The sequence below is a fragment of the Passer domesticus genome, chromosome 2 (genome assembly GCF_036417665.1).
Source record: "Passer domesticus isolate bPasDom1 chromosome 2, bPasDom1.hap1, whole genome shotgun sequence".
In the NCBI taxonomy this organism is placed as follows: Eukaryota; Metazoa; Chordata; class Aves; order Passeriformes; family Passeridae; genus Passer; species Passer domesticus.
The window spans coordinates 18,382,077-18,406,457 of NC_087475.1; the positions used below are offsets into that span (position 1 = coordinate 18,382,077).

Genomic DNA, 24,381 nt, shown 5'->3' on the forward strand with positions numbered 1-24,381 from the left:
ACACCTCAGTGTTGGATTTAGAGAGACAAGTGGGATTTCTTTTTTCCAGCACTGTTAAGTCTAAAGATGCTATTGTAAATTGCAAGGTTTCTGGTATTTTTCTTAAAGCTCCAAGCTGACAATAAAGTTAAAGATATTTTAGTGGTACTTCTTTTCTTTGAAAGATTAAACTCCTGATCCTTCTAGCTGCTGAAATAACATTAAAATATTACCTAAGCACAAGCAGATAAAGTTCTCTATTAAACTGGCAGGGGAGATGAAGTTGCACAGCAACCATGACAGCATTGCATGACACAGGAGCAAATGCCATTCAGGCTAGTGACACTGAAACAGGGAGAGGAATCTAAAATCTCTTTATATTCCTCCCAGCCCCCTCTCTTGGGTGCCTGAAAGAAGGGCACACACAGTGATAACTTATCAGAAGGAAGGAAAAAAAATTCCCAGTGGCATTCTTCTTTTAAATGTCTTTTCATTGTGTAGTCCATCTCATTATTTTTTCAGGGACCTGACTCATCATTTTGAATGAAAATGCTGGTAATTTTCACAGTCTACAGGCTTTGTCCTATTAAATGGAACAGTCAAACTGACTGGTTCTTTCCTTATTTTTGAGGAGTCCTGGAATTCCTCTCTAATATTTGTACTGCAGCTTCATTTCCGCCAGGTGGGAATGGGCTGAAGTCAAGCTTAGAGGAGACGTGAAACCCTCTCTGCTATGGTAAAATGTGAGTTACAGGCTGGAGTTTCTCATACTGCTGTTTCTGAGCATGTCCTCGCTCCCTCCAGTGCTTTGCCTTGCTTCATGTGCTGCTTAACAACACAGGAGCTGGCACAGAGCAGGGTGGTGGAGTTCTCATTTCAGGCATCCCACTTCTCATTGTAATGCAATCACTGTCTGCAGATACACAATGCCAGCACATGAGCTGCCAGCAAATGATTTTCCAATTATTGCTCAAACAAATCTATGAAATTAAATTCAAGTCTGATTGTATGTAACAGTTAAATTCTGTAAGCACCTGCTTCCTTTACACGAGGAACAGTGTTTCACCTTTTCTTTTTTTCTCTGTCATGTTGTGTCTTAGTTTTCCTGCAGTGTGTGTTTGGTATGGTGTTGCTTTCCTCCTGGCATGCTGACATCTCTGTTCTAAGCCATATACTTCAATCCAATTGGCAAAAGATATTTATCCCTGGGACCATGTTCTAGAAAAACATGCTTTTTTTTGTACCATTTAGGAAGGGTTCCTTCACCTGCATCATTTTACACTTAACCTTTACTGGTTAAATGAAGTGATTGATCACCAGCAGTCGAGGGCAGGCATTGCCAATAGCCATAAGGAGGGTGGTACACAGACATCTATTGGCTGTGCAACCATCCCATTGGCACAGACATCCAGAAGTAGCCACCTGCCAGTATTTTTGATCCTGCCAGCCAAGATCAACTTCATGTGTACAAATTGGTCTCCAGCAGCATTTCTCACTTTTTTACTTAGAACAAAGTCTTCCCTTTTAATTGAGACACAGGAAATCAGGGCTGTAGAAGTGACATTTCTGCCATCATGTCTGATCATCTGCTATCACCCAGAGTCACATCCTCTCAACCCTTTCAAAAATGATCAAAGTTTATTTCATGGTACCTAGTGTGTGTGTCCCTATTTCTGTTGGAATTTTGCTGCAGGAATTCAAGGTGTATGTGGCTATAAACCTTGTAACTTCCTCTCTGAGCTTACTTATGACCAGTTCAGAGCCATCTGTTCTCCTGGCAGCATTGTCCTTTGGACTAAGAGGCTTAGACCTCTTCTGTTTGTATTTACCTCCTCTGCTCTCCTGCCCTATCTGGGGATGTGCCTGGCCTTAGAGGAAGAAGTGAGGCAGTGCATGCTCAGATATAATGCCCATATCCCTGCTCTGCTTTAAATGCCTTATGAAGTGAAAAGCAACTAATTTTGTGTCATTAAAATGTAAATTATTCTTTCCTTAAGCAGTATAATCATTGGGGTTTTCACAATAGCTATGTTAGTTGCATAACAAAGTACCCACATTAGGTTTTATTATTTATTTAGTAGATTTTATTATTTGTTATGCAAAGCAAGTAATTTAGATCCAACAGGAAAGTAAGGGTATTGGAAACCTGGGGCTAGATCGTCAGACTGAATTTGTAGATTGGGAGGGACTGAGAAAGAGGGGAATGGGTGATGCATTAAAGAGAGTTTTGGAAACAACCACGAAAGATGAGAAGAATCTGAGTTCATTTATTTAAAAAGCCCCAAAAGGAAGGGGCTGGAGTGGGGCTAGAAGGAGAGGCAGGAGTAAGGGCAAAAAGGAAAGAGAAAGGCAGGGTGAAAACCAGAGAGCTACTGATAATCCAAGGACATTGGGTTCAGCTGTAATGAGAATGGCTGCTTGTCCCACACAAGGATGCAGTTTCTTAGTTTCTGAAACCATTGTTATTATTGTAATCATGCTTATGGGAAGACAAATTTGTCAAAATCACTGGATTCACATAGCACACAGCCACATTTGGGAAGTGTCCATGTCCCAGTAACATTGTGCAGCATAATGAAGTTTAATGATTGTAGCTCTATAAGGCCCCAGCCCACAGTACATAGTAGCTGTCAAACACCAAAATGTTATAGATGATCTCTGTTTCAGTTAGCATTTCCATTGACTATTCTTCAGTGTTTTGATTTGGTTTAAATGTAGAAAATTTATTTTGACATATGTATATGAAGAAATTTTATGTTTTTGTAAAGTCAGGGTAGTTAAAATGGGGCAGTGTACCATTTTGCCAGTGCAAGAATGAAATAATTTTCAGTGAAAATGTCCCTGTGATTATTGACATTCACTTCCAAGGGAAAATCACCACCTTGTCAATACCAGTGTTATTCTGATAGGACCTAGGGTAATAGATATGTTTGTGTGAGGTGGCAGTTTAATAAGCAAACAGACATGTCAATTGTGATAAATGTCTCCGTGATCCCACCTCTGCCAATCTGTCACATGGAAAGACAATGCTGCTAGTCAAGTCCAAATCCTCTTAAATCCCAAAACTAGATTGTAAAATAAAATTGAAGTCATCAAATTAAAGCACAGAATGCACACAGGGCTGTAGAATATAAAATTTTCTACCACTGTGCTAGGCTAGACTGTGCTGGGACATGGGTGATTTACACATAATGGGTATAAATGGATCCTCAATATAATTTAGCTGATAAAGTCTCTACCCCAAAATTGTTTTAGAAAACCTACACCTGACTTTGCTGCAACATCTCAACATATTCTATAGTAGCCATCTTATTTAAAAGCAATACATTTCAGCAGGATAGTGAACTTTTTGCCATGAGCAGTCTGTTGCAGAGGGATCAGCAGTGCTATGTATTTCCTTAACCTGCTTTTCTTTCCCAGAAGGCAAAGAACACAAGTACAGAGGAGACCACAAAACACAGAAGTTCCTCTCAGAAAAACTGGGCTATAAAAGTGTCATGGATTACATCTGATGATTTACATGATGGACATGGCAGTCATAACTGCTGATCTAACACCTAGACCTGTGTGGGGTCGTGGGGGTGCAGGAGGGAGTTGACTCAGTGCTCTGTCCCTCAGTGCTTGGCCACACCAGGAAGAGCTGATTTTGGGAACTCCTGAGCAAGGCAGCTGGCATGGGAGGCAGTGTTTTAAATAGATGTACTGTTTGACAGAGACTTCTCTTGGCTTGCATAAGCAGGTGAGGGCTTGGGGAGGTACCAGCTCCCACTGGTGGGATGTACCTACTGCCCATTCCCTGGTTGTGGAATGGAGGGCTGGTAAGCATTCCCAGAACAGCCTCACAAACTGAGCAATCCAACAGCTTTGAGCTTTCTCTGTTTCCAGTGCCCAGAAGCACAGCAGTGCTTTCAAACAGGCACTCTGTCCTCAGCCACAGCAACATTTACAATTAAAACTAGGTCAATAGTTGAAACCAGAAGGAACTAATTGTCTATATAACTAACAGTTCTGGCACTGGGAAGAAAAAGAAAGACAGAAAAACAAGTATTTTGAAAGACTTGAGGAAAACCTTCCTAGGTAATTAGTTGCTCTTTGAACAGGAATAGCAAAAACAAGGAAAGAAATGTATTTTGAGAATTTTCACAGATCTCCTCCCTAGGATTCCAAGTGTCTTTCTTGTTAAATCATGCAACGCATTCTAAAATCTTCTCATATTTAAAAATATGTAGTAATCTGCTTTGTAACTATTTCTGGCTAAATACACTGGCACTACAATTCAGAACAAAGTTAAACTGAGAGTGTTTTCTGGAGCAGCAAGTTAAAAAAAATTATATATATATATTTACAATGTCATTTACATTTTACATTCCTGATCAATATATTCTAAATTCAATGCTGTGGATCAATATTACGGTTGAATTATATCACCTTCTGAATCAATCCCATATGGCTGAGATGCACTGAAAATATTAAAAAGAGAAGGAGGCAATTAATGCAGAAAAAAAGCCACAAACCTTAAATAAAACCACTTTCTATCATTTTGCTAAAATAAGCTTTTAGGCAGATGCTAATATTCTGAGCTGGCTGGCAGCCTGAAATGAGTTTGTGGGAATCAGGTAGCACAAATGAGTGGCTCAGAGAGAATATAAAGCCTTCTGTGAGTTTATTTAGCATTTTCCTGATGTCCCAGGTATCATCAGGGAGAAGAGAAGGCACAATCCTTGTCCCTGGAACACAAAGCCCGTGCAGTGGGGTGTGCAGTGCAAAATGCAGGTGTCATACAGAATGTGAGTGCCTGGAACAGGACTCTTGGTACCATCACACCGTGCTGCAACACTTTGCAAGGGCAGAACCTCCTCCAAAATCCAATCCATGCAGAAATCAGTCAAGGATTGGCAGCAGATGAGTCACAAGTGTCGAGGGGGTGAAACTGTGTAGGTTATCATTTGAACTCTTACTATTTTTTCAGCACACAATATAAACACAAACTAATTTATTCAACACTGCTATTACAAACATTTCTTGTTGACTGCTCTCTACAGAGTGATTTAAAATAAAAGTTATAGCTATTTAACAGTTTTCAATTTTGTATACAAGTGGAACTGAGACTGATCTTGACTAAAGTGAAGTTCCTTGCTGAATATAACTTTGCTGTAATTGCAGACTTTTCAAAATGCAGGTGTCTCTAAGAGCTGTTGCTCCATCTCCAGTGGCAATAGCATATATTTGCAGTATTAAGTAGTTCTGGATTCTCTCCACAATGCTCTGGTTTTCCCTGCAGCACCCAAAGGTGCAGACCAGCTACCCAGCTATAGAGCCTGAGGCTGTACACAGCATGCTATCTGAGATCAAAAAAGGCATCAAGGTAATCATCTGAGAATGCAGCAAACATATGAAAATGGGTTTGGGTTCCTAAAGTTATGATTCAGAGGTGGGTGCATCAACCATCAACAACTTCTTATTTTCTGTAACAACTCCCAAGGTATTAAATATAGTTGTAGGAATGTGCAAGTATGAGCATCATGATTATTACAAGGCAAACTCTGATGGCAATCTGCATTATGCCTCTTCTGTACTGTGTTAGGCTTGTTTCTTTGACCAGCCATACAAGAGAAGGATGAAGAGCCTCATGCTTACCACAGGATGAGATAATTCCTGTAGCCAAGCACTGCAGTGGAGGTGGTACATGGCCCAGACCCTCACTCACCTGTTCATGATTTTTCTGAGCACCCATATCCTACACCAAATGTCTCATTTTAGTAAAATATGGACCATGAACTGTTGTCTCAGGTGACTTTCCAAGTTCTGTTCAGAAAGGGCAGGTTTGGCCTCTGCGAGCACTTAACAGCACAAGGCAGTTCAGCCTCCTGCATGGGGTATTTTCATGTTTTAGGTGCAGTATATGGGGAAGAGGGATACCACTCCTATATAATACACACCCCTTGATTCTTGCCCATTAACTACTAGGAGCACTTCTAAACTCACTTTATGCAAAGAACAGATTTGTATTTATGCAAGATTAATTTGATCTTGATTTTGTTAAATGTGAAAATACAACAAAACAGCCTACCTGCTACATCCCAGAGGCATTTGTGAAGTGCTTTAAACACTTAAAGCACACTAAATGCTAAATTTTAAATATCACAATGACAGGCAAAGTGCTATTGGCGCAGTAGTGAACATTCACAATGTACTGAAACCAATCACTGAAATATTCTTGTTTGTTTCTTCTACAAGCAGCTGCCATCGAATAGAAGTATCTAGTTCAGTATTTAGAGAGTAAAGGCAAGTATTTCTAATTGCTCCTGATTTCCAGTTTCCATAATCCAGAAAGTGCTAAAAAATTCTATGTCACCTTTGATGTGCCGGGTTACTCTGTTACTGTTGTGTGATACAAGTGAGAAATGATGAGCTTTGCTCAGTGTTCTCTTGGAATTCTGCTTACTCTGCTTCAAATTAATTTGCATTTAGGTGTGGGAATTTTACAAATGTGATATGGCAGCTCAAAATACCACTTTTGCTGCATGAGCAAATGTCAGGAAAACTATCCATCTGCATTCAGAGCAGCATCCATTCCTCCAGTAAGATGGTGTCTGATGTCATTCAGACAAACAGATGCATTCATTTCTTTCTCAGGGTGAAACAGGAAATGTTTGTAAGTGACAGCATATTTATCACTCTGCTAGTGTTGGTACCATCCTTGTATCCTATTATTTTTCTCAAACCCTTCAGGTAGAGCAATTTGAAACCCTGCTCAGTAACCCTGCTTCATCTGTCCCAGTATTACTGGAGTCTTATCAAGGAATTTCCACAATTATGTAAGTGGATGAAGTTCCATGCTAATATTTATTTATTTAACATCCTAAAGAGTACAGCTATCCCAAGCCTGGATCAATAGCAATTCCTTAATGAAAATGCAGTGAAAACCACAATACCCCATCAGAAATAACTGCCTTCTAAACTAATCTGCTTTACAGATGAGCAAATTCACTAAACAACTTGTTAAACAAATACTGTCATGTTTACTTTCCACAATTCAAGAAAGGAAAAAATCAAGAACCATCCCCAGGAAGAAAAAACTCCAGTAATTACTTCATTTTAAACAATCCTAAGAGAAATAATAGAGTATTTTGCATCTTTGGCTATCTCTATTAAGTAATTAATGTCTCATAGTAAGCTGAATGTCAAATGAATACAGCAGGTTGTTTGCTGCTATTTATGCCTGTGGAATGCAATTTTGTTTTTCTGCTTATGTCCTGTTTCATCGGGTCATATCAAATCATATTTTGTCAGTGTTTATTAATTCAGCTAAAGCTAGTCACATGACACACACTTCAGTGCTCTTAGTACTAAAAAAAGCAAATGCTTTCCATAGTTCCAGGTGTTTTTTTTAAATGTGACTAGATACATCCAATTAACCAGTGACTTGCATGTCAAATTTATTGCATTTCATGCATGTTTTTACTTAAAGTGTTGAGCAGTTATTTAAATTAATATTCCCCTTTACTTTTAAATTGCAATCCACAGACTACTGAAGAGATGATTTCCTCTTTGCAAGAGGAGTGACTTGAGCAAATGCTAATGGGAATTACTGGGGCGTACCATTAAAGTTCTAGACAGCCTCAAGTTTTCAACAAGACCAAGAAGTACCACTGTGTCACTTAGAGACTATTTTGCAAAAAGTAAAATGTTAGCAAAGAAACATAGGCAAATTTTCCTTCCACCCTGCTATTACTAAGTCTCATTTTAGTTGTACACATGGAACAACAAAAAATTAAACATCTACATTGCATCCAGAAAAATAGGGAGGGAAAGAAAGGGATGAAGATTTAAAAAAATAAAATAACTGGTTTACCTGATGCTGTACAACACCTTTCCAGTTTTAGAAATCCTCAGCAACTTGTTGTCTGTTGTAACATCATGGAAATTTGCTCCCTTCTCATTGGCAAAGAATAAATCTGGCTTCCAAATAGAATCCAACATAGAGGGATCCAAATCCAGGGAATCATCAGGATATTCGCTGTAAGCCAGACGTGAATCATTCCACTGCTGCCTCAAAAAAATGTTCACTCTGTAGTCCTACAGAAATGTCATGTAAACAGGTTACTAAGCCACCAAAACTGGAAGCCCACTTTATCTTGCTTTATGTTCTTAGATATACTGCAATACCAGCATTACAGCAAACATTTGTGTTATCCTTTGAACATCAGAGCTGTCATTTGAAAATAAAGTTGTCAAAGTGCTGCATTGAACCAAATAAACACAACTGATACATTTTCCAAATCAAAATTCCTTCAGTGATGAGAAAAATATTAAGTGCAATCTCCACAATTAAATGTAACCATATTTCAAATGTTGTGGAATACCTAAGAGATATTTGTAAGAGATGTTGCAGCTAAATATATACAATTTCATCAAAGATGCTAGAAAATTACCAATTTAAATAAATTTATTCGAATATGTAAGTCATTTATGTCTAATGTACTCATGAATAATTTTTAATTCCAGTAAAGCCAAATTATATAGTAGAAATTAAATCACCACTTCTTATTTACTACTTGTTTCCTTTTCCTATTTGCTGTATGATTTCTGTGTATGTTCCTTCATTTACTCCTCCCTGTCTTCATCCCATTAAAATTGGCCTGATTGTATTCTTCTCCTTGGTGGTCTGCCAGTCACAAGTGGGAAAGGCAGCAATTACTTACCAGTTCATTTAGAACCAACATTAACATTGTGTCAGGAACTGGTTATTAAAGGGGAGTGTGAAATGAGCTTTCAGGTTCTAAATTCTCTGCAGGTAGTGGAAAGAAACAAATGCTTACTCTCCTTGTCCCAGGTTTCCAAAGTCAACAAATAAGATCTTCATCTCTCTGAAATTACCATTTTAAATTTGTTTATGAACACTCTCTTAGAAATACCATCTACTCTTCATCTAAAAGAAAAATATTTAATAATATTTGTATCGACTATATTATCTGAAGGAGTTCTTTATCAAGTAATTCTGCTGATACTACAAAGCATTAACATTTAGGATTTTCAGCTGCACATTAAAATGGCAACACTGTGCTTTTGACTTGGAAAATGTATGAGCTGGCTGGGTTTTAGTCAGGTACCTGAACTACATAGAAAAGAAGTTATCACCCTTGAAATGTAGATAAATATTCTCACTCTGATCAGAGCTGCAGAAAGCAGCTTGCCCAATATACAGACTCTGAACGAGCCCCTCTGAGCTTTTGCCCCCTTTGCTCCAAGGGGTGCTAGTGAGGTGTGCTGCTGCCCTGACAGAATATTTCTGACATCCAAACTGATGCAGATTTTGAGCCCAATGGGAAGATGCTTTATAATCTCAGTAGGTGAATAACTTTTCTTTCTTTGTTTTTCATTTTCCTTTTGCTCTTGGGTAGATGTGACTCCAAACAGGAATGTTGACTAATCAGAGCAAGACAGACCTGAGAGAGGTCTCAAGAATAGCATTTATTAAAGACACTCACAAAAAGCCTGTATCTGTTTTTCACAACTCATTGTACTTTTTATGTTGTTCTTGTTTCAGACATTTAAATATCAAATAGCTACTTGCAGTTCTGCGCTTTTAAAATGTCATCACATCTTGTGAGGATACACCATCCATAATCATACTATCCCTTATTTCCTGGTCTTAGAAACTGAGAGTTTCTTATGTTTATAATGCGTATTTAAGCTTATATTTATCTTTAAGTCTATATGAGTCTCAGAGTTTATATGGGACAGCTTTAGCTATAAATCCAGGAATGCACTGATTTGAATTCTGCAGAAAAGAAGGCAGAAGCAACTGCTGACAGAATAAAATTGCTACCACTAGTTGTGAGACTGCCTTTAATTCTTCATTGTGACATGATATATAATGAAGTCTATGGAAAACAGAGGGATTTTTTTCCCCATGACATAGAAATCATAAATAAGTCAGATCAGTAAATTATATAGCTATATCTAAAAAAATTGCTTTGATGAACTTCAGTGGTTGGTGATTTAGATAATAAAAAACAGTCTGGAAAAATCTTTATTCATAGAAGGGATTTCATATGATAATATATATTATACCAAAATCATAAATAGTGCCAATAAGATTACCCTATATTTTTCAATATGTCCCTTCATAAATTTGTCAGAGTCATGACACCAATAAACTTAGAAATGCGTTCCCTCTGCAAGCTTTTATATTAGAAGCAAAACAGAACTGAAACCTTTGTTTATATCTGATAGGCTTTGTATATATATGTGTAGATATTTTAATGAGAAATAAAAATTTAAATATAAAATGGTCATCACAAGAACAGCATTACTTTATCCTCCTATGCTTGCTGTATAAGCAGTAGAGAGGGATGTGTGTTTACACAGCCAGACCTAATCATGTGCAGAATTTTGAATTTACTTTTCCTGAGCTACCACTATAACTATGTTTTGAAGGAAAATTCTCTTGAGAATAGTAGAAAACATGGAGTTGAGGCACAATACAGTGTGTATTTGGCAAGGTCCTGAGGGTAGAAGTGGGTGTGCTGTAGTAAAGCACTCCTACACAACCACAAGTACACCTACTCTGCAAATTCTTTCTGACAGCATCACCACTCTGAACAAGAAGTGTGGACCTGAAGATTCAGTCTCAGATGCACTACCAGTGTCAGCAATAGCTCAAGGCAACTCAGATAAACAACTTTCCTATGTTCTCAAGCCATAAGCTTGCAGCAATACAAACATATTGAAAGAATATTAATCTGATTAGATTTAGTAGCTCTATCTGAAGATTTAGGGACTTGATCAACAGATATACTTAGTCTGTATTATAGGAATGTACACAGATATCATTTTTCAGCAAATCTAAATCCAGATTCACAGAGCAAAGCCCTGGATCCCTTTGGCCTCAGGCACTGCTGTGGCAGGAGGAGTGCAGGGGAGCCACTTTCTGTCTCTGAACCCCCTCTTGTCTTAGGTCTGAGCTTTCCTCCCAGCTTCCCCTCCAACAGCAGTGATTGCCCAGGAGTTGAGCTGGGAGTCTGCAGTAAACAGCAGAATTAGCTGGCCTTCTACAAATAGGAGGGGATTGCCAAAAAGACCACTCTCTCTCTCTCTCTCTGTCTAAATCCTAAAGATAAATGCTAACTGAAAAGCAGTGGTTTGATGACCTTTTCCAAGGCCATGCAACAGAAAAAGCACTTTACTACTTATGGGTATAAGCATGCAGTGTGTCCCCAATGGCTTCAGTGGGAGCCTTTTATTTAGTTAAAAGTATACATGTGAATTAATCAGGATCCAATAAGCTTATTTGTAATTATGGGGTTTTTTCCCTCTAAATGGGAGATAGTATCATACAGCCAGCAACAGCAAAGCTTGTAAAATTAAGAAATGGCAATTTTTTCTGCTAACATAAGTACTCAAAACACAACTGGAGTTTGGATCATTTACCCCAAAAGAGAACCTGCTGCATAGTGTCATTCATTGATTATAGGGCACAGCAACAATAAGAATGTCCTCACAGTTAGTCATTTTCATAATTAACAATTAGCTTGTCAATTTTCAAACTACTCTTAACTTCTCCTACAGCTGATAGCTAAAAAATCCTGGTCATTAGGAACACTGAACATCCAAATCCTTTGGGATGCTGCCCAGGCTGATGTAGATTACTCATCTGTGATACTCAGCTGCAGTCGTGCTGTACAGTGAATTTTCTGCTGAATACTGCATGTGTAAATACTTCCAAAAATAGATACAGAGTTTACTCTCATAACTCCTTTATTCAGTGAAGTTATTCGAAAAATCTTTTTCTCTTTCTTTGTAAGTTAGGGCTTAAATTAAAGACGAATCAAAGAAAATTTTTAACTATGTTATCTTGATTCTGGCCCTTTTTTTTACTATTTTCATTTTGGTATAACATATATCATTTAATAAGGAATAAAAGCATTCATTTTCCAGGAAAAAAAATCTATTATGATACTGTCCCATATGTGCATTATAGAGCAGAAAGACAGTTACATCTGCATTTTGTTTCTCTAGATCTCATGAAGAGTCCATGGAATTCATCCATCTGAATCAGCATAAAATCCCAGGTTTATTTCTTAATGTAAGGTTTTAGTTTTTAGAAGAGTGTGCTGGACATTGGAGTTGTGCTGGCCTTTCACATAGGGAGGAATTTTATCCTGTACTGCGTGTCTTAATCAGAGGATAGAACTACTGATAATGTTAGTGAAATTAGTAGGTCTGGGAATGTAGTGCTCTTTGCCCTGTTAATTTCTCCTCCTGAAAGCTTTCCTGAGCACGTTTTCACCCTCCAAGTTCCCAATGAACTGCTGTAGATGGTCCAAGTTATATTCTGATAATGTCCCTTCAGTGTATGTACATGGTTTCACTAAGAAATCCTCTCCTCTGAGACAGGAGTGTCTCTATTAAATTTGCAATCCAGGCTTTAAAATGAAACATTTAGTTTTATGTCAAAATCACCAGGAGCATTTTATAGGGAAAAATTATTCCTAGGAGTCAAACAAATTTGTTATTTATCACAAGGGATGCCAACAATTTTACCACACAATTATATCTATTTCAGAAAGGCAAAGTAGTTGGAACAGCAATTGATGTCTGCCTCTCAGAGCAGACTCCTAAAACTAGTCACAATAATCATTAAAGAAGTGACAACATTAAGAAAATCAATATCAAATAAGTGAACAGCATCTTAGAGAAATCTTTCCACACTTTCAGCAGATATAATGAACAAAGCAAATAAGAAAGCCTATAGTCTTTGTTTTCATCTACTTGAATGTTTGGCTGTTTTCAGCAAAATGTGTTAATGAACATTGGAAAGGTACACATTAACATATTTGATAGAAGGTAAAATGCAATGAGGGGATTTAATCAAAGCAATGAAGGAGTCTAATTAATGCAATCAGCATTGGGTCGTGCAAATATTTTCATTGAATGCCATCTTGTAAAGCTAGTGACGTGCAGGAGTTTTGCTACTTAATGCTGTGCTGATGTCTCTACACGCTAGGATCAACAGACGTGGCTGGGTAAAAATGCTACATTCACAGCTATCTTCTCAGAATCCTTAAAACACAGGAAAACAATTAATGTTTTCCAAAAATAATTAAAATTAAGTCTGTTGATAATTATGTTACATCCTGATATGTTTATTTCCCTGTCATTTTAAAAGTTATTTTAGTTTTCTTTTAAGGTGTTTTTAAAATATTACAGATATATAGTCTAAAGCATTAACTTATCTGTCTATTTTATAGCTCTGTATGTTACAGCTTGTCATTTATAGCAAAGTCTTTCCCACTCTGTTAAAGAAAGCAACCCAGCCTAGCAATAACTTGCCTTGTATCTCTAGAAAACATTAAATAACAGAGTGGGTTTTTAAAATAAATCTGTTTAGGAGCAGAAGATTTGTGTTCCTACATTCTCTAATCACCACTCACTAAAATGATGTCTTGAGTTACAATTGACTCTAAATTAATATTAAACAAAATACATAAGTCAGGCTGAAGATATCTTCCTTCATAATGCAAGACCTGCAAGGCAGTATCTATTTCATCTTACAAAAAAGCTGCTTTTTTGCTTTACTTCAAGTGCGCAGCAAGTCCATTATTAATTATGAAGTTCTCAGTCCTACAGGAAGCTAAGCACCTTTATTGCCTCTGGCTTCAGCAAATCCAGAAAAACCTGGATGCTGTGTTGGAATCTCTGGAAAACAGAGCTGTGAAACTGTACTGAAACCATACTTCAAAAGTACCGTAGATATGAACACCTAATAACTATTATGGGTTTAATCACATTATTATGATAAATTTGTCAAAATTCTTTCTGTGGATTAACCCCCATAGTCAGGAGTATGTTGGTTTGAATAAAAACCAGATCCTTTTTATTCACTTTTGAAAAAGATTAAAAAAAACTTAGCATCATTTTAAATGGAATCAGAAAAGTTTTGAAGGTTTTTTTCTCTAGCAAATATTGAAAAAGGTAATAGACTGATAGACTGCTAGACTAAAAGATTTTTTTTTAAGGTTGGATGAACATTTTGATTTTATTTTTTTCTTAGCTTGATTTTGGTTATCCTATATTTTGAAATTTTTTAAATGAAAATGTGACCTTTTTTTTTTACTGTGTTCTTTGCATTTAGTCAAAATACAAAGTTCAGTCAGGTTCAATCCCATCATTTCCTAGTACTAATTTAACCTCAAAATAACTAAGTCTTATACCCACATGTTCTAGTCATTTGACTCAAGTTTTACACTTGCTTCTGTGACTGATGTGGCTGCAATTCACAGAGATCTATCTCTGTTAAAGACCATTTTCTGCAGCAGCAGGTGATTCAGCATGTGTTCTAAAGCACACTCAAATATGGTGCTCTTGGCAGGGAAACCCACAGCTGAGATCCAGCCATTCCTCTGCCTCTTCAGAGCTAATGAAACCTGAGAAAGCAAACAGGTTTGCACACACCTATATTTGCTGCCATCACAGTCACTACAGACTGTGGTGCAGTCCCTGTGTAGGTGTGTTTAGGCTTGATAGGTGAGTTTAATTTTATATATACATTTTTTTCTATATTTATTTTATGTTATTTTGTTTTTTATTTTATGTTATTTTTACATGGGTTTTTAGTAGGTTTTTAGTAGCTTCATAACTTAGTAAATGTCCCCACATCCTGAGCATCTCTATTCTACATCACATCGCACTCCTTCACAAGATGGCTTCAATGATCAGTCCCACTCACCATTGTAGTTTCTGCTATTGAACCAAAGCTGTTGATAAATATGTTGCAGGTAACATTTACAGGAGGACCTGCAAGTTGAACAATAAATAGAAAAATTGACAGGTTGTGTTCATGACATATATTAAGTATTGTTGTTCTCTTGCCAGTGGCATCATAGCACTTACCATTGTGGTTTCTGTGACCGATCCAAAACTGTTGATAAAAATATTGCAAGTAACGTTTACTGGAGGACCTGTGGAATGCAATAAAAATATTGCAATACACATTGAAACAAAAGTACAGATCCCTCAGCCTCCGTACAATCTGGTACAGATGTGGCTGAAAACAAGTAGAAAGTGAGTTTTCCCAAACAGCTCACGTAAATTTTGATCAAAAGGAAAGCATTATCAACACTCATTTATTTAATCCAGTTTCATTGCAAGTTGTTGCATAAACGCACAGAACTACATCCTTGCATTTAGAGACTGACAAGAGAGTTGAGTGAGGGCTTTTTTCTTATCCATAGTACCAGCACAGAATATATTTTAGCATTGCAACTACTCCTCTCTCCCTTCTCCCTTCATCCAGAACTTAAAAGGTCATCTCTCCACATTTCCTCCACTCCGTAGGCAAACATTTGCCACTGAAATAAATTCTCAGCAAGGGAAACTTTTCACATTGACTCCAGTCCACAAGCAACTCTTCCTGCACCTGATCAGGATGTGTCTGGCTTGCCACAACCAAATATTTTAGCAATACCTGTCCTACGTTGAACAGATAGCTTTCATTAAACAGCTATTTGTATTCTCTTCCCTCCCACCACCTTTGCTGTTATTCAGCAGTCACTGACGTGTGGCAGAATGAATGGGAACTTCATATTTAATTAGTTGCCTATGAGTCTTGATTTTTTTTAGGTGTGATGAAGTAAACAGGGGTTCTCAACAGAATAAAAAAGGATTCATGATAAAGGCCTGAATTTCAGTGACACAGAAGTTGGTACAAGCATTGAGTATCAAGTACTTTCTTCTTTCTTTTGCCATTACTATTTTAAACACAGTATTTTCCTTATAAATGAAAAAATGTCAGTGCAGAGAATATAAATATCCCCATTTGGTTTATAATTCAGGTCTGAAATTTATTTATAAAGATGGAAACATTATTACTTTCTTTTTCGTAAAATGAAAGAATAAACTAATGAGTCCATTGTCAACTTCCTGAGTGCTAGACAACCCACCTTAAAGGAAACAATCATGTTGGTTTTGGGAATAAAAACTACAACAGTAACATGTTTTGAGGTTGTTCAATTCCAATGAGGTGTGTTGTTCAACCCAGGTTTTTTAGAATTGTTTTTAAAATGCTTCCTTTTTATTTTGCAAATGTGTTTTCATTTCCAATACCAAGTCAAAACCAAGCCAAATAGTCTTCTATTTTCCCTCCATATTATCATTTTTGTTCCTTTGAATTGATGGTATTTCTACTAGCTAGGCACTTTGAACAATGTCTACCTCCAGACATACTGAGTCACTGTATCATTGAAGCTGGAAGGAATTTCTGGAGATCACCCAGTCCCCGTAGTCCATCTTGTCCCAGAGCAGGATCAGCTAGAGAAGGACTGTGCCACGTGATACTCAGAATATATCCAGAGATGGACACTCCACAGATTCTCTAAGCAACCTGTGCAGTGTGCAGTCACCTTCACAGCAAAATGCTTCTCTTATGCTTAAGTGGAATTTCATGGGTTTCAGCTTGTCCCCCCTGCCTGTCTTCCTGTAACTAGGCACCACTGAGCAGAATCTGGCTACCTTTTCTTTACTTACACCTCATCAGTTATTCATGCACGTGGCTGAGATTCCCCAGAACCATTTTTCCCCAGGCTGGGTGGCCTCAGCAGTCTCAGCTTCTCCTTGTATGACAGATCCTTCAGTCTCTTAATGAAATTAGTAACATTTTGCTGGACCCATAGCAATAAGTCCATGTCTCTCTCATACTGAGGATCCCAGAGCTTGGCTCAGCATTCCAGGTGTGTCTCACCAGTTCTGAGCAGAGCAAAGGATTCCTTCCCTCATCCTGCTGGCCATGCTCTGCCTAATGCAGCCCAAGAGTCCATTAGCTGCCTTTGCTGCAGGGTAATGTTCAACCTGGTGTCCACCAGGAGCCCCACGGCCTTTTCTGCAAATCTGCATTCCAGCTGGGCATCTCCCAGTTTATTCCTTCCAAGTTGCAGCACTGCATTCCCTTTCCTGAGCACAGTGAGGTCCTGTTGCCCCATTTCTGCAGCTTTTCCTAGTCCCTCTGAATATGAGGAAACTCTCTAGGGCATCAACCATTCCTCCCAATCTTTTATCTCCTGCAAATTAGTTGAGGGTGCACCATATCCCCATCATCCAGGTAATTAATGAAGATGTTAAAGAGTACTGACCCATACCTGTGTCAGTAGCACAACAGTAGTGACTGGCCACCAGCTGGACTTTGTGCTGCTGATCACAACCCTTCGAGCATTGCAATTCAGTCAGTTTTCCATGCCCATTTAGCTGGTCTGTTCCAATAATCTGTTCCATGTTGCGAGAGACACTAACAAAGGCCTTGCTAAAGTTGAGATATACACTGATTCATTAAGCCTTTCAAGTCGTCATAGAAGGCTATTAGCACTCCAAGGAATGATTTCCCATTCAGAAATCCATGTTGACTACAACCACGCACCTTCCTGTCTTTCATATCTGGAAATGGCTTCAAAAGGATTTGCTCCAGGCTTTGAGGTAAGGCTGGTCAGCCTGTAACTCCTGTGTTCTCCTGCTTGGCCTTCTTAGAGATAGGAGTGACATTTTTTCCCCACATGATTAGGAGCCTTCACCAGTTGCCTTTTTAAAGATAACTAAGAATGCAACCACCCAGCTTCCACAGCTATGCTAAGCACTTGTGGGTGTTTCCTATGTGGTCTCATGGCCTTGTCTGTGTCCAGTTGGCCTAAGTGCTCTGTAGCCTAGTTCTTCATCACCAAGGTTTTATTGATCTGGACTTTTTTACAGGTATCAGTGGCATGGGATTCCTAAAGACCATTTTTGATAGTAAAAACTGTGGAGAAGGAGGCTCACGGCTGTTGTCTTGCAAAAGTCATCATATGTGAGCATCACAGTTCCAGCTCCTGAGTGCCAGCAGAACCTAGTGCACATGCTTAACTGTGTTAGGAAAACGTGGCTTACATATGTTAGGAAATATGCTGCCACATCACAGACTGCAGTCCAGATGTGCAGAGTAGATATATGCCAGAGCACTGTATTTTACAATAAAGCAAGTACCTCCCTCCATTTCAGTACTTAATTATAATTGAGTCTTTAACTTGCCTTCTGCTGGTAGAAGTGGAACACTCTAAGAACTATAAGAATTCAGTAAACTTAGTAAAAAACCAGAGAGATCAGGTTTTTTCCTCACCTGAGGAACTTGAATATAAATAAGTCTATGGACCTGCTAAGATGCATCCCAGTCTTGAGGGAATTGACTGATGTAGTTGTCAAATCACTCTCCATGATATTTGACAATCCATGGCAATCAGGCGAAACTCTTGGTGACTGGCAGAAGGCAAGCATTGCACTCATTTTTAAAATGGGAGAAAAGGGGACCCTGGGAACTACTGACCTGTTAGCCTGATCTCTGTGCTTGTGGAGATCACAGAACAGATCCTCCTGGGAGCTGTGCTAAGGCACATGGAGGACAGGGAGGTGATTTGGGACAGCCAGCATGGCTTCAACAAGGACACATCTTGCCTGACCAAAGTAGTGGTCTTCTATGGCAGAAGTGACTACATCAGTGTCAGGGGAAGGGCTACTGATGTCATTTATCTGAACTTCTGTAAGGCCTTTGACACAGTCACCCACAACATCCATCTGGGAATTGGAAACGTGTGTAAAATTTGTTCAGCCTGGAGAAGGTCCCAGGGACAACTGATTGTGACTTTTCAGTACTTAAAGCAGGCCTGTAAGAAAGATGGGAACAAATTTTTTTTAGTGGGTGTATTCTGCAGTAGGACAAGGGGAAATGGTAAACTAAAACACACTTCATCCTATAAGATTTTTCTAATCTAATAGTTCAATTAAAATGAAAGCAGCAACTTTCCATGAAGCATAGCCAAGGTTTCAGGACACAATATAAAAATCTTCAAAGGGAAAGGAAATAATTAACTTGACTTTACTGCCTAAAATCTAAAAAGAGTTGACATTACCTACAAAAAAATTAATCAAAATAAATTATTTGCTCCCCCTAGTTTTCCTTTTGTCACTTCCAATGCAACAAGTTAACAGTCCAGGTGCCTTTCAGACACACTCAAGATAATCAGAGTGTTCTTTGAGTCATAAGGAAAAGGTTTCTCAGAAGGACACAGGCAAAAAAAGACCAAACCAAGCCCAAACCAGGCAGCTAATGCTCAAATCAACCAGAAAGTACATGTCTGGTATTCTGATAAACAGCTCAGATATTGCTTCTGTTCCCTGCAGCTCCATTTCCTCTGCTCCCCCAGAGGGGCTGGGGCTGCTGCTGCTGCTACCAGTCAGCAGGGCTCTCTGATACACTGCCTTCTTGAAAACCCTGACATTAGAATGTGTCACACACCTCCTGTGACTTTGGGGCACTTAACACTTACAGAAAGTCCCTGGCACTCATCTGCTCACCTTACCCACAAGAAACCAGAATACACAGAATATTTCCCTGAATGTGCTGTGGCATGTTCCCTCAAAACTCCTGTACCCACAAGGTGTCTGTGATCTTATTGCCATCTGGCTAGAGAATGAATCTTTTCCTTATCAGCTGCCAGAGGAGGTGAATCCATCCCAATGTGTGGAACATCCCCATATGGAGTGATGAGTGCTGGGAGGAATACATTCAAGCCCTATTCAGGTCCTAACTCCAGCCTCTGCTAAATATTCTTCAGTATTGATAGCCCATAGTCACAAATCTTGCTCCATTTGGTGCATTCTTTAGAAGATTTACTCATACTCTTTTCCTGGAGATGATCCTAACTGCAGCTAATCATGTCTACATCCTCAAGTTAATCACAACTCTTGTATTTTTGGTGTAGAGTTTCCAGGTCACACCTGGCAGACTTTCCACAGTAATTCCAAACATATAGCTAAATTGTCCTTAGTAGGAAGGGACTATTATAATCACACAAGGGATTTAAAAGTATACCTGTACACTTGCAGGTTTTTGGTTTTTTTTGATATGTGTATTTATTAAGGGATTAAGATACAGTAGACATAGAGAACTGTGGGCAAAGCAGAGACATGAGGAAGCAAAAATAAAAGATAACGAGGCAGAACCACCTTATGGAATGACAGTGGAAATATTGGCAAGATATTTACAGATCTGTGAAGAATCTTGTATCTTCTTCTATATGTAATATTTTCTATATGGTCTACCTCCTCAATTCGACTCTGTGCCAATGCAGAGGTTTTTTCTCACTATCTCAAATTATTTATTTTGTATACACAGAGGAGAAAGCTGAGCCAAATCTCCCTTCTCCCCTTACCATTGAGAGCAAGATAATTAAGACTATTTGCAAAGACTAAAATCAATCCCACCTGAGTCAGAAGGTAGTGCAGGAATCCAGGAACAGAACCAAGGGCCTAAGTGGGGAGGCAGTGATCCCACCAGGGATGGAGAACCCCACTGTCTGTAGGACAGGGATTGCATGTGAAGCTCAAACAAGGGAGGTGATCAAAATGTGGATGGTGGCAGGACAAAGACCCACATGCTGACCTGAGCACCAGTAACCCACATCCTAGGACAGCAGGGGAGGAGAGAGCAACTTGTTGGAGATGGTTTTTAAATGTGTCTTCTGGAGACAGCTGGGGTTTTGGAAACCATTTATCCCCAACCAAACTGAACAGCGTCCAACATCCATCAGAGTCCTCATGAGACCTGAAACTGAGCTAACCCCTCTGGAGGCCTCTGCTTCTGCAGCTGCAGTGCTACGGATGCCTGAGATACCACTTCAAGAGTTGCCAAGACACCTCTCCGTGGCCCTGCAGGCACATCCCTGTAAGTCAGACAAGGATAAACTGCTGCTGGGACACCTCAGCCGGCCATGGTCATTAGACAGGGACAAGCTGTTCATCATCCTAGCTCCTTCCCTGCTCAGAGTGTAGCACACAGGAGAATGACTGGAGAAGAGCTATCAAAGGCAGCTCAGCCAGTCCTGTGGCCAGTGACCATGGGTGTTGGGCCAGGGAGACAAAGGTGGCTTTGATGCACTGAAAAAGTTCCTCTGAGACATAAGGACACTGCAGCTACCCCAGAAGAAGTGGCTGCACGCTTGTTTCCAAGGGTCCATATAATGTGTAGTCCAAACTGTGATGAGAAAATTCACACAATTTAATGAGTTTGCTTAAGGTTATAGTAAGAAATCAGGAGGCAGACCACAGGTAGCTTTTTTTGCAAGCACCTAGGTAAGATTTTCTCTTTCCCTATCATTTTGCCTTTGGGCAAAACCAATCTTTTCCTCTATTTAAACATCATCCTCTCATTAGAGTCTTAACAGCTCAGTCACAGGAGGCAAAATTAACGGCACCAGGACAACACAGTTACCCTAGGGCTGACAAATCAAGGTGACATTTTTTGCTGGGTAGTGATGCCTTTCTTCTATGAAGTTGTCTTCCTATGGGTTTTCTGTCAAGTTCATCACCCTGACTGCCTAAGTATAATCATGCTTAGTAAACACAGAATTCCTTCTTCCTCAGAACTGTTCAACAGAATCCGATGTGGATTATTAAGTTTATGTCATTTATTATTAATTCATGATAATAATACCCACTAAACAAACAAACAAAAACCACTCCAAATTAAAAATAAACAGAACAGCAAAAAAAAAGCACAAAAAAACCCCAAAATCCAAACAAAGAAAAAATAAACAAAACCCAAACAAAACCAACAAGAACAACAAACAAAAAAAGTAACAAATCAAACCAAACAAACAAATTTGTAAGGCCAGAAGTCTCAAGAAATGCAATAATTGTATGCGATTTTGCACTGATTCAATTTGCTGGTAAACTCAAAGACAAAATTATTGTTCTGCTTCATCAAGCTAAAACCAACATACTCTGAAAGTTCATCTGTCATATATAATAACTTAGCTTGCTGAGAATGCCATTTGCCCTGGTAGGAATATGGCAATGATTTTGGGTGCTTACTGTTGCATTGAAAACTCAGAATTGTATTTTGTGTAATCAATATATATTTATAACCAACGGACTAAAGGGTCCATTGGTTATAAATATATAAGGGTCACAAAAGCACTTACAGAATCAGAGAAAAACCTGGAGAGATCTTTAGGTGTCTAAAATCTTTTTAGGACTCATTCCCATCGATATTACTCAGTCTAAGAATTACCAAGTGTCTGAGAAATACATGTGAGTAATACCATTTATGAAAATGGTATCTTTCAGGCTGGGAGAGACACAACGTGTCCTACCCATAGCAGGTGAGCTATAGAGGCAATGCTGGATGGAATCAGAAGGAAGCATGATAGCAGAAAGTACAATTCTTCCCTAGTTCTAGCTGCCTCTTTCCAGAAGTGCACATACAAATATGTATGAACAAACAAACAAAAAGAGAACTCTACTCTTACAATAAGATTTAAGCTGCTTCCCTTCACTTGCTTGAGAAAGCATCTAAGCAGGAATGTGGCCCTATGAGATGACCCAGATGTAAGAAGGGCATGTGATATTGCAGAATTGAAAACTCTTCTCCAGCAAAATACCACTGAGGCCTCCCAAGACAAATACTCCAGTGATTGTCAGGTACAGGTGATCACAGGAAGAGTCACAGAAAGAAAATTCTCCGGAGTACTGTTAAAGCCATCTCTCTATATATACATTGACACAGCTTGAGCTCAAACAGTGAATAGTCAATTCCTGAAGTGGTATGTGAGTTTTCAGCTGTGGGACTATTGCTGAATGTAACTGGAGTCATGCTGGTAAAATCCTATCAAAATTTCAAGGAAGGAGAATCCCTGCTAAGATGGACTTTTTTGTGCCTTAAAGCTCTTGTGAAAATTGTTGGATTGGCATGCTTCACATTCAGTGAATGCTTTTGTCCACAGAGCCAGTTCTGGCAGAGGAAGGTAAGTCTCACTCTACAAAGCCTCTTCAGTTCTGCATTTGGCATTACAGGATAGTCCATATGATGTGTTCATTCTTCCCTGACTTTTTCTGCTGAGGCTGATAACAGAAACATACATTACTGTCAGCTCTGGGTTACAGTGGGATATATCCACACAGGTTATCTAATAGACACTGAGCAAGAACAATTTTCAGGCACTATTTCATTTCCCTTCACAAACCAGGAGTTCAGAAAAGAAAAGCCCGTTAAACAGGTGACATGCTCCTGATTTACCCAGCTAACCTGAGCTGGTCTGCAGAGAATATACAGCCCCAGCAGTCACAATGGATTGTACAAATGTGCTGGAGCTGGCTTTCACATAGGGAGTTTGAGGGATGGCACCAGTGTAGTCACGGCAGGCTGGAATTCACTGGAGGCCATTAACCCCAGACATCATAGCTCGTGCTGAGCTCTGTATCACTGCAGTGTTGTGCAGCACATCTCTGAGAAAATCACTTGAGAGCTCACTCAGATATTACTACACAACCCTCAGCAACACTTGTGACTGGGTGCAGCCACTCCCAGAGCTAAAATGTTCCATGTGCAAATGGAACAGTGGAAGTCTAAAAAACAGTGAATCAGAAATCTTACAGAAACTTCCCACTGGAACTACAAGATTAGAGTGGAAAGTTCTTTAGAATTTATGTCAACTTTGAGAAGATTCAAATCAATCCTTAATCTTTCATATGTCCATCAAATTGTTTTTCTTTGTCTGAGCTTTCCACTAATCTTTCATATTTTCAAGTCATGACAAGAACCTCTTCTCAAGGCATCTCTTTCTAAAGTTCTCCTTCTTCCAATGCAATAGAGCAATGGACAGTATTTGGGCAAAAGGAATTTTTTGCTTTTCTTCTGATGTGAAAAGATCTGGACCTCTATTTTTCTTCCTATCACAAAACAATGCTCACTGAAGTGGCTCTCAGCAGAGATGCTGCTCACACCTGATCCTGAGAAACTGCTCAGTTGCTCTGCATTAATAAAAACAGAGCTCTTCCCTGCTGATTGGCATGGGAACAGCATAACATGTGCAGAGGCCTGGGACACTCCTGAATGTAGTTAAACAAAAGATGGTATTTCATCTACAGTCATGAAATCATGAAATCTGCACTCGAGAATAGGTCAGAAAAACTCCTTCTGGGTAATCTTATTAACAATGTTTTATGAAGCCAGGGTAGCCAACTCATCTAAGAGACTGCATGGAACCACAAGATATAAATATGAAGAGAATGCAGGAGGGAAGATCTACTTAATGAAAGAAAGAAGAAAAGAAAGATATAATATTAAAATGTTGCTACTAACCTAGGTTTCTATTTTAAGTCAGAATGAACTGATTACTCTCTTTTGGCATACATTTCAAAATATTTCTTTTAAAAGAAATGTTACTTTGTTCATTTCTCTATAAATATGTCTTACTCTGTTCCTTCTCTGTGATTCTGATCTTGTGTTGCAGAAATTAATGGAAGCTCAGCTATAAGTGTCAACAGCTATAATCTCAAATACTGGTTTAGACAATACCTATCCCTGTGGCTACAGAGAGGACT

At 38.8% G+C, this 24,381-nt stretch overlaps 1 protein-coding gene across 7 annotated transcripts in view; it reads right to left on the reverse strand.

Annotated features, from left to right (window-relative positions):
- Nucleotides 1-24,381, reverse strand: part of GLRA2 (glycine receptor alpha 2) — a 121,496-nt gene that overhangs the window by 82,107 nt on the left and 15,008 nt on the right. For 4 of the 7 annotated variants that reach the window (XM_064407644.1, XM_064407645.1, XM_064407640.1 and 1 more), the window contains exons 3-4: nucleotides 14,878-14,945; nucleotides 7,835-8,058 (exon numbers count right to left, since the gene is read on the reverse strand). In XM_064407644.1, coding sequence (XP_064263714.1) covers nucleotides 7,835-8,058; nucleotides 14,878-14,945 — 292 coding nt within the window. Of the gene's footprint in view, nucleotides 1-7,834; nucleotides 8,059-14,713; nucleotides 14,782-14,877; nucleotides 14,946-24,381 lie in introns of all 7 variants that reach the window. The other 3 variants (XM_064407641.1, XM_064407643.1, XM_064407647.1) reach the window with 2 other exon arrangements.